General features: G+C 48.8%; 1 protein-coding gene across 1 annotated transcript; it reads left to right on the forward strand.

Moving 5' to 3' along the window:
- The first annotated feature begins 2,383 nt into the window (after positions 1 to 2,383).
- Positions 2,384 to 3,511, forward strand: LOC124684567 (BTB/POZ and MATH domain-containing protein 1-like). Its single transcript, XM_047218848.1, has one exon. The coding sequence runs from the start codon at positions 2,384 to 2,386 to the stop codon at positions 3,509 to 3,511; it is 1,128 nt and encodes a 375-aa protein (XP_047074804.1).
- The last annotated feature ends 7,969 nt before the right edge of the window (positions 3,512 to 11,480 follow it).

Below are 11,480 nucleotides of genomic sequence, written 5' to 3' on the forward strand. Positions count from 1 at the left end.
CAAGTACTACACGATGCACACACTGTCACCATTACACCGTGCAGGAGGAATAAACTACTTTAATAACATCACTAGAGTAGCACACAGATAAATTGTGATACAAAACACATTGCAATCATAAAGAGATTATAAATAAGCACTTCACTATGCCATTCATAACAGTGAATAAGTATTCTGTGAAATATAACCTAAGAGACCCACACGGTGCACACACTGTCACCTTTACACACGTGGGACAAGGAGTCTCCGGAGATCACATAAGTAAAACCCACTTGACTAACATAATGACATCTAGATTACAAGCATCATCATATGAATCTCAATCATGTAGGGCAGCTCATGAGATTATTGTATTGAAGTACATAGGAGAGAGATTAACCACATAGCTACCGGTACAGCCCCGAGCCTCGATGGAGAACTACTCCCTCCTCATGGGAGACAGCAGCGTTGATGAAGATGGCGGTGGTGTCGATGGAGGAGCCTTCCGGGGCACTTCCCCGTCCCGGCGGCGTGCCGGAACGGAGACTCCTGTCCCCCGGATCTTGGCTTCGTGATGGCGGCGGCTCGGAAGGTTTTCTCGGTTTCGTCGAACGTGATAGGGTTTTCGCGACGGAGACCTTAAGTAGGCGGAAGGGCAGCCTCGGAGGGGGCCCGGTGGGCCCACACACTAGGGGGGCGCGGCCCCCCTGGCCGCGCCAGGGTGTTGTGTGGGGCCCCCAGGGCTCCCCTCTGGCGGCTCTCGGGTGTTCTGGAAGCTTCGTCCAATTATAAGACTCTGGGCGTTGATTTCGTCCAATTCCGAATATATTTCCTTACTAGGATTTCTGAAACCAAAAACAGCAGAAAACAGGAACTGGCACTTCGGCATCTCGTCAATAGGTTATTTCCGGAAAACGCATAAATATGACATAAAGTATGCATAAAACATGTAGATATCATCAATAATGTGGCATAGAACATAAGAAATTATCGATACGTCGGAGATGTATCACCTAGCAGCCATGGCGCCGATCTCCGGCGTCCACCACCCCAGTCCACCTTCGGGGGCTGGGCCCGCCGCCACCGCGGCAAGGGCCGGCGGCAGCGGCGGCTAGAGGAGCAGGCGGCGGGGGTTGTAGGCGGCGGCGGCGCGGTATCGCCCCGGTGTCGCCCTAGGGAGCGACACGGGCACGAGGCGTTTTTTTCGCGTGAGATGCTCACACACACACACAGTCAGGTTTGAACACACTGTCCAAAGTTTATTCCATGAAAACCATATACAAGTAGTATTAAAGCAGTTTATTCACAAGTTGCGCAGAAAAAACAAAACACGAGGGTCTATCAAACGAAATATAGCCACCACTGTTTATTCTAGACAAGCGTCGTGTTGTTATGCATCCTTCCGTCGAGGAAGTGAGATCCGACTCACCCGAGATCTATGGTGTGACTTCTTCACCGAGTGAGGTAAAAAACAACTGATAGCGAATAAAAAAATCAGTCAAATGCTAAATATACACTTCCTACTTTTTCATGTGTTCTTATCTAGAATTCATAAATAGCTCAGATCAATTCGCAAAAAAAAGCTTGGATCCTATCTTAGTTCCACCGTACGGTTTCCGTCAATTTCCGATTGACGTGTGAAAAATAGTACTCCCCTTCGATTCAAATTAATTGACTTATTTTTAACTAGATATGAATATATCTTTTTGTTAACTAGATACATTTGTATTTATATAAAGTTAAATTAATTAATATAAATCGGAGGAAGTACTACCTCCTCCATCTAGAAATAAGTTTCTTAATTATTTTTTTAGATACAGATGTATCTGTAATTAAAATATGTGTAGATACATCCGCATTTAAACAAATCTACGATATTTATTTTTGGACGAAGGTAGTACTCCCTCCTTTTCAGTTTACTAATCTTCCCTGTATTACTAGGTCGCCAATTTGACCTATATAATTTAAATTATATAATGCAGAAATTATATCATTAGAAAATAGAACATCTAAACTTTCTAATGCTATAATTTTTATACCTATAACTAATGCTAACTTGATCAAATTTGTGATCTAGAGGTACGCGCACGCCTAATAAACTGTGAGAGAGAGGGAGTAGTAGGTATATATGAAATTGAAAACAGCCGCATGTTCGATCTAGCCGTGTTCAAATAGGAAAAAGAATAGGATAAATTGATTTGATTTCTGAAGCGAAGACAGACAGGCCTATTAAGTTACGATCGTCCGAAGAATATAACCCATCCCAGATCGTGAATCCCCGTCTGTTGAATCGCCCCGCTTCCAGACCCGTTCCCCTCTCGTGCCGCCGGCCGCCTTCCGAATCGCCTCGCCGCCACTCGCCTACATAATCGCCTGGTCGCCGTTCTCCTTCTCCGCCGCTCCAATGGCCGCGCCATCCCCGAGCCCAAGTGTTTCGGGCTCCACCTGCACCCCGGAAACCGCGCGGGGCACGCACTTGTTCAAGATCGACGGCTACAGCCTGTACATGGGCCTCGGCGTTGGCAAGTCGGTCGAGTCCACTACCTTCGCCGTCGGCGGCTACGACTGGCGCATCTGCTTCTACCCAGACGGCGACGAGGAGAGCAGCAAAGACTACGTTTCACTTTACCTCCAGCTATTGACCATGGACGCCGAGGCTAGGGCGCTCTACGATCTGAGGCTGGTCGACCAGGTCCGGACGGCCCCGGCTTTCACCTGGCCGAAATCTAGCCATGATGAAGGGCCCCGAGTGTTTAAGAGTGGTGAAGATGGTTTTGGCACCTGGGGCTACACCAAGTTGATGAGGAAGAGCGAGCTCCAAGCGTCGCCCTACATCCTGAATGACGCGCTTGTCGTGGAGTGCAATCTCAGTGTCATCAAGCTCATGCCCCCGCACGAGGAGTCCGATGTCAAGCTTTACAGCATCACACCCAAGGTGCCACCCTCCGAATTGGTCGACAACCTCAGTAGATTGCTCGAGGCAACCGAGGGCGCCGACGTGTCTTTCAATGTCAAAAACGAGGTTTTCCCGGCTCATAAGATCATCCTCGCGATGCGGTCGCCGGTCTTCTGGGTGGACTTCTACGGGCCGATGAGGGACGAGAGCAGGCGCATCATAACCGTCGAGGATATGCAGCCCGCTGTTTTCAGAGGACTGCTTCACTTCATCTACACCGATTCGCTGCCTCCCTTGGATGACCTCTATGATGACGACGATGATGATGATGATGAGTATGATGAAATGCTTAGGCATTTGCTGGTGGCGGCAGATAGGTATGGCATCGAAAGGATGAAGCTGATGTGCGAGAGAAAGCTTTGCCAAAATCTTTACGCCGGGACCGTGGCGACCACCTTAGCTTTAGCCGACCAGCACCATTGCAGCCAGCTAAAAGATGCCTGCATTGAGTTTATCAACTCTTCAGATAGAATGGACGATATGGTGGAAACTCAAGGGTATAAGAACCTCAAAAGGGAATACCCTGCTATCTTTGCTGATCTATGGGAGAAAGCAGCAAAGACTCACAAAATCTAGTAAGATAGCCGTGGATCAACTTCAGCCTAGTTGCTTCAGTTCACATCGTAGCAACCTGAGATTAGCTTCTACCAACGATTATTTTGCACTCTTCTAAGTTTAGCAAGTATCAGTATCATTCTCTAAGATTTTTTTGTTTCGTTCAGTAGTTGTACATTATTGTTCAATTTTTTCCAGTTGTGTGCAGTGCGCTTATTTCTAAGGCCATGTGTCTATTGTGAAAATGTGAATACTTATTAGCAGTTAGCAGCATATATAGTTGATTGCTGCTGAATTTTAAAATTATCAAAGTGCTAATGATGCACTATATTCCAAAATATTAAGCTGTTTTGACATGTGTTTCTTTTGTTTATTCGTAGAAAGGTAAAACTTTGAACACCTAATTTCACTCGAGATCATTTAAGCTTTTGGAACAAAATCAGTCCAGTTTCAAAAACCGTTTGCCCAGTCAGCCTCGCTTTTATTCTTTGCTTTTATCCTACACTAGTAAGCGTGCACGTGTAACACACGTCTCAAATAATAGGTTTTAAATTTTATTTATCTTTTACTGAGTTGCTTTTTATGGAGTTTTCATTCGCTAAGCGACTTAAATAGGCCTCATGGCTGGACAATGTAAACGTGTGTGTGGATGATTCTTTCTTTTTGACAGGTGTGTGGATGATTCGATTCAACCCATATCACGACGTAAAAAATATTACTCCCTCCGGTCCGATTTAATTGTGGCAGCCCATACATTCAAATGTGCTACTCTAGTTTATATACTGTTCAATTATGGATTAGTTTATATACATTCAAATACGCTTCAAAATTATTTATGGGACATACAGATGATTTCTTTTGCTTAGTAAGAGCATACCAGATATTTATGGGACAATTGAAATCCACCAGAGGCAAAGACACCTGCAGTACATGTATCTTGCCACAGAGAAGAGCTTGATCACTATAATATATAACTGAAAGACAATAGTGGGTGTAGACAGAAAATAGAACCAGGATAATTAGTGGCATCGAAGCAATCTCCATAAGGCATTGCAAGTGTAATCTGCACTGATCTCGTGTGATTAATCAAGAAAAGGTTTCCAACAAATATAAGAAGAAGTTTTTGATACGTACCTTGGTTGTGCACATTTTGAAACTCCTGAAGGCGATGTATATAGGAGCAACATTATTACTGAATTGCGACCAACCTGGATAACTAATACAAATGGGAAACAGTAGGAGAACTGCAAGAGGACAAAGAATAATATATGATTAATCGACTACTCCTTGCACCTGGTGTAGTTGGCTCTTATGTAAACAACAATCAATTTTCACACTGAAAAATGAAAAGTAAAACTGAAGGAATCATACTACATACATCATGTAGTTAATTCCAACCTTGCAGATCCTATTATACGTCGACTATTCCCTGCATCTGCAGCTCTGGAGCATATCTGGATAAATCCATGTCCTAATCCCCGCACCTGCAGCATTGGAGTCTGTCTAAATAACACCCTCTCCTATTCCGTGCGCACCTGCCCAATAACTCGAGTTTTCACAATTAAAAACAAAAAAGTAAAACATTAGAGCATCTCCAGTCGCGTCCCTCAAAAAGCGTCCGGCACAAATGATTTGGGGCACGTTTGGGACCGCGCCGGACAAAAAAAGACCAAAAATCTGTACAAAAAAGAGGCCCTTTCCAGCCGCGTTCCTCAAAGAGCGTCCGGATGCATGCATTTTAATAGAGGGGACCACCCCATGTGAAAAAAGTAGGTGAGAGAAAGTGTGGGGAAAGAGACTAGCATGTGGGGACTAGGGACTGCATGCATGCATAGAGTCTCTACCGGGGACGCCGGACACAAAATGAGGCGCTAATTACCTTTGGGGGACGCGACTGGACAGTTTTTTTCCCCATTTCTTGTCCGCGGTCCCCCAAACGCGACTGGAGATGCTCTTAGCCATACTTCTTGTAGATACTATCAAACCGCGACGCCGCACCGCACGCCTCTGCCTCCGTCATGGCCACTGACCACCTCAGCTGCGAGAAAAGGGGAAGGGAGGCGTGGAGGAGAGAGACGAGACGGTAGAGAGGAGGTAGGCGAGGAGGGAGGAGGAAGGTGCCTTTTAAATCGCCCGACGGGAAAACATATAATATCCTTCCCGGCCCCACCCGCCCCGACTCTCCACTCTCCTTCCGTTCCGTCGCCCGCCCACCTACAGCTACGCGCCGCGCCGCACGGCGACCCCCGCCCGCCACGTCCTCCCGCCATGACGCGGCGCGTCAGACGCTGGCAAATGGGCCCAGGCACAGTCCGGCGTTTCAGCCACCGACCAGGACGGCGTCCCGTGCGGTGTGGCTTCTTCAGTGCGTGACGCCGACCCCGTACGTACGACGCCGTGTGTGGGGCCCGACCGACCTGTTGACGATGCTGCCCCTGGTGGGTTCGGGGTGTCAGTTCCTGCAAGTCATGGGTGGTCTGGTAAACTTCGTGAGGACAAGAGTTGTACTCCGGAAGGCAAGGCAAGAGAGTAGTGTGCTTGGAGAAGGAGGCGGCAGCAGTGGGCTCCTTCCTCTCTGGGTTTCCGTGTGCTCATGGTCATGGACGACCTATCTATCTACAAACGGTGCCGGCAGAAACAGAAAGAAAACAATCCCCGACATGCGGCGGCGAAGCTTTCAGCTCTCAGGCTTCAGTTCCCATGAGGTTTACGTGGAGATCTTGCGAGCTGCGGTGCCGCCCCTGTCTGCCCAAAATAAAAGCAATTGACTTAGTAAAGCAGTAAACTAATTACGGATGGATTATTTTACTGCGACGCAGCCTGCGAGTGGAACTGTATAAAATGAACAAGTGGAACCAACCCTGTGACTCAAATTACTTCATGTGTAGTAGCAGGTACCGAAACTTTCGTACTAGTCCCAGTATTAACTAAAGCAAAACAGGACATGGCCTTGTAGTATCACATGTTAGAGCATCTCCAGCCGCGTCCCCCAAAGCGTCCCCCAAACCGCGCCGGATTGAGCGTTTGGGGGACGTGTTTTGTTCGTGCCGCTTTTGGGAGACGTCGCTCCCCAGCCGCGTCCCCCAAACGCCTCCCCAAACATTTAAAATACTTTTTTTGACTTTTTTATTTCAATTTCCACAAACTAATACATAATTTGGAATGTGGTTTACACGAAAACACAGTTAGGCACATGGTTTTCCACAAACTAATACATAGTTTGAACCGTCGTGGACACAAATATAAAATTTTGCAAAGAAACTAAACCTAACTAGGCCGTGCATCGAAGGTTTCCTGTGTTCGCTGCTAAGAAAGAACACTCGAGGGCACACCCAGTCACCTAAACTGGAAAATCCAGCGGGAGGATGGTGCCCTTGTTGGTTCTACCGATGAGGCGAACATCAAGAAACCTCCGTGCACGTGTTCGCTGCGAAGAAAGAACACTCAGTCGTCCTCCTCGTCGGTGCTGTCGCCGTGGTAGTCCCGGCGGCACCGCGTCTCGTCGAAGACCTTGACGCTCATGTCCACTGTCGCCGAAGTAGGAGAACGAGGAGGGATGAGAGCCGGCTTGGAGGCTGTGCTACCGCGCGAACTTCTCCCGGCCGATGTTGAGGTACATCTTGCCGCGCGCGTCGTAGATCACGTCGACAATCCACCGGTGTAGCCTGCACGCGGCCTCCCGCGAGATGCATCGTGCGCGGGCGATCGTCGCCGGCGACGTAGTCGGCAAGGAGTCCGGCGGCCCTCTGGATGCGCGCGGGTCGCCCTTGAGGACGAGGACGAACTCGAACCGCACGTCGGCTCCACATCCATCTCCGACGATGATGAGCCGGCGGCGTGGAAGCGGCGGCGGCGTTCGGCTCTGCGCGGCCACGACCACGACCACGACCACGGCCGCGAGGTCGGCCTCGCCTCTCTGGGACATAGCGTCGAGTCTTGTTGAGATGGTGGCGGCTAGGGTTTGGGAGAGAGGCACTAGGGTTTGTGTGTGAGAGGGACGATGAGAGGCGGCCCTTTTATAGGCCGGAGGGAGGCGGGGGAGCGGTGGCACGCATTAACGTCGGCACGCGAGCTAGGCGCGACCGGGACGCGTCGGCTGCGTCGGCTGCGGGAAGCTGCACCGTCGACTTGCGTCGGCTGCGGGAGCTGCACTGCTCAATAACTTCCGTCGCGAGGTAGGCGGCGTTTAGGTTAAAAATTATTGTGCGGCCCGACGAGTCGGCCCCGCCACTCCCCGCCTCGCTTTTCGTTGTGTTCGGCGTCCCCGGTGCATCCCCGCTGGGACGGGGACGGGCTCGGGCGCCGGACACCGTATGGGGGCGCGCCGGACAAAAATGGGCTTTGGGGGACGCGGCTGGAACGTTTTTTTGTCCGGCGCGCCCCAAATCCCTTTGGGGGACGCTTTGGGGGACGTGGCTGGAGATGCTCTAATGCCTCATGTCGCTATATTGTCATTCTTTCTTCGAATTTTTATATCTATCGGGTGCGCGATCAGCGCTCCCGATGGGAAGCCCGAGGCTATGGACAAATGCTTGCGTTTGGTCATAGGCTCTCGCCATTCTATTTTGCCATACTCGAATTTTCTTTTTTTCCAAAGTAGCCCCCGAGCATTTGGTCAAAAACTTGTATTTGATCAAAGGCTCTCGAAATGTCAACAATCTTCACGCTATCGCCATTCTTACGAACCTTCGTAGCCGAAATTTTCTCTTGCCAAGATGACATCATTCGTCGATGATAGCCACGATCTTGCATGTCGGAAAACGCGAGAACTTCTCTCCATCTGTCTCGTGGGCCCAAATTTTTACCATGTTGACACGTCGTGAAAGTGGGGGACACACGTCCTCCGCTTTTCTGGCGCACACCTGTTGTAGCGCCCGTTCGTTCCCTTCTCAGTGAATTTGCGATTTTACCCCTTGTCCACGTGTCACCATCTATCCCACATTTTCTCCATCCAACGGCGCATCGATTCACCGCACCTCTATTTAAGGTCATCGTCTTCCTCCTTGGACACTTTCATTCGCGCCGCTCCTCTGCTCTCCTGTGTCAAGATTCTCCCTTGCACCCCAACTACACTTCGCACTTTGCTCAGGCGCCATTGTTGATGCCTCCGCGCGGACTCACCGAGGCACAACACGCACAGAGTCTAAGATGGCGACCGAAGATGCAGGGAATACGGAGTGGGAGAGATCAAAATCTCCCCTCAAGACATCCAACCTCGCGAAGAAGCTGGGGATCGGCAAGAAGGAAGGCGCGCTTCGCTCGGGGAAGAAAGCTATCCAATCCCTCCAATGGAGTATCGCGTCGAGTTTCGTCGACCACCTCATCAAGTGAGTCTTTCCGCTCCCATTCACAATTTCTTACGGGGTTGCTTTTTATGTACGGACTGCAAGCTGCACCATCTTACTCCCAACTCCATCCTCCACATCTCAATCTTTATCACGCTTTCGAAGCTTTCCTTGGAGTCCAGCCTAAGCCGGGCTCTATGGAAACTACATTTTCTTCGTCGCCGTAATGGCTACGCAATGTTTCCTATAACATTGGCGGCGTTATCATCTGCGTCCGCCACGACATTGAGTACTTTGACGTCAAATTCCACGACTCGAGTATAAGGGTGGCGCAAAAAGTGGTTGTACATTCATGAGGAGAATCATGGCTCTGTTGAAGACAACATCCCTCCTTTGATGATACCGAGAAAATCTGTCGCCGTCGTTCTGGGATGCGGAGGCTACCGACGAAGAAAAGCGGCGATTGAAGCCTTGATGACACGCATCCACCAACTCTAAAATACCCGAGGACAAGAGCGTCGGGTGTCCAAATCACGGCGTATTTCCTTAGGATTAGAGTGCACGCCTCTGCAAGCTCGCAAAAATCCCCTACGGAAGTATCTTTGGCGACAAAGATGTCGATCGCTTGTCGGTGGATTTGCCGGTCAAGGATTTAGAAAAACTTGTCCGAAAGATCTCCTCCCTCAACAAGAAAGATCATGTCCCCTGCGTCTTGTCGCGTAAAGCCGTATAGCGCCACCAACGCGCTCACGAGGTAATTTTGTATGGACTATTTTTTCTCGAGTACGTATTTTTGTTGACATCCTTTACATAACTTTTTTGTCGACATTCTTCTTTTGCGGAACCATCCAGGATCTTGTTTCTCTTCCTCCCTTCCTAAAGATGGAGGAGGTCGAAGAACGAGCTGTTGTCAGCGACGACAACCGGGGTACTTCTCGCCACGAGAGTGAAGCCAGCGGGTTCTCGAAAATCTGCGGTATCCTCTCGAAAAGGAAGATGAATCGAGGCTCACCGGATCGGCACACTCTCCTCACAGTTTGTTTCTCCCGGGAACAAGAGAAAAGGGAGGAAGCTATCGACTCCAGGCCCCTCCAAGACCGGCACACCTCCTGCCGAAGAAGTTGTTCCTCTTGAAAAAGGACAACTTTCGATCCTTACACCCGATGCTCTTGTCGGCTCGTAAGTTCTTGCCGTTGTTTGTTGTTTGTCATTGATTACTTTGACTATATTGTTTATTGTCTTGTCGCCTTTTTGTAGTGATGACGAGGATGAAATTCAACCTATTGATGTGGCTTGCTCGAGCGAGTACGTCTCGTACTTTAGTTGTTTCGGAAGCTCACCCGATGGGGATGAAACTTCGCCTCCTCAACAAGATCTGAGCATCCAACTTAGGTTGCAAGCCCCGAGCCTCTTCACCAAGAGAGCTAGGGTAGAGCCAACCAAGGAACCTCTCTGCTGTGGCTGGTAGTTCCACGACTCCTTCATTAGATGATGTAAGTTTTTCAACTTGTTCTTTTTCCGAACATTGCAGCTTTTGTCGACTCCCTTTGTTTCTTGCGTAAGTCATGTCGAACTTTTCCTTCCTATATTGACTTTTTCTTTTTCTTTTGTTTCCTCTTGACTTGTGATGAAGGAGTTTATTCGCCTCGGTACCCAATTCGTCGGGTGCCGTGATCATGCGAATAAACTTGGAAGAACTACTATTTTCCTTGCCCTTTACATTGTATTTACTCTGTATTGCTTTGTCGTGACGTTTACCGTCGTTTATTTTTACGAAACTCTTGCAGAAGCCAACAAACGTCTTGACGCTCTTCTTTATTAAGTTAGAGCAAAGCGAAAGCGGCTTCGCAAGAGGCTGAAGCGAATCTGCGCCGCCCGTCGAAGACCTTGAAAAAGGCTTCATGACGCGGAAACTTCTTTGAGTGAGCATATAACCGAACAATGCTGCTCACGAGGGATCAATTATCGGGTGCTTGGAGTCGCTGAGCCTTGCGCTTTGTCGATAAGTGCCCAAACTATTTTGATTTCCTTGAACTTGCTTTTCTTTCTTGCTTATTGATCAATAAAATTTTGCCTCAACGGGAAAAACATGTCAAGAATATGAACTTGAAGATCTGACAATGATCCCTTCTTGACGCGCTTTCTCTCCTTGAGATTCATGGAGATGAAGCACGCGAAGGTCTTCTTGAAGGCTGAGGGGCGGGGCTGTCGCGGCTTTACCCTTACCTCTTCCCGAAGAAAGAGGAACCCGCGCCTTTCTTGCTCTCGCCAAATGCTTCAATTCTCAAGAAAATCTTGGGCTCAAACTTCGCCAAGAAGGTTTGAAGGTTGGCGTTGAAGGCACCATTGCGCTGTGCTTGAACCGACCAACAAAATATCGGCTTGGACTAGGGTTGGCGACACGCGGGAAATGGAGACCAAGAAGTGGCAGTTGTTGATCAAGGCTGCAGGGCCAAACTCGAAGAAGATCCTCGCCTATCTTGGATGCACGCCAACTCCGGCTCAAGTTCATCAAAGCCGGAGGTCAAGTAGACTACCTTTGCCTTCTCTGTTGTTCTCTTTTGGTGATGTCCCCTTTTGTAGATTTGGCGACAATCGTCCCCTTGGTTCATTAGGAACCATCCTTTTGTAATAGCTATGTAAATACGTCGAATATCAATGGAAATCTTTTTTGCTTGATGATTAATGTCGAAATTTTTATTTCC

The sequence above is a fragment of the Lolium rigidum genome, chromosome 1 (assembly GCF_022539505.1).
Source record: "Lolium rigidum isolate FL_2022 chromosome 1, APGP_CSIRO_Lrig_0.1, whole genome shotgun sequence".
Lineage (NCBI taxonomy): Eukaryota > Viridiplantae > Streptophyta > Magnoliopsida > Poales > Poaceae > Lolium > Lolium rigidum.

Excerpts from the sequence above, each read along its gene's own strand:
- LOC124684567 (XM_047218848.1), top strand. The coding sequence starts at position 2,384 with ATGGCCGCGCCATCCCCGAGCCCAAGTGTTTCGGGCTCCACCTGCACC.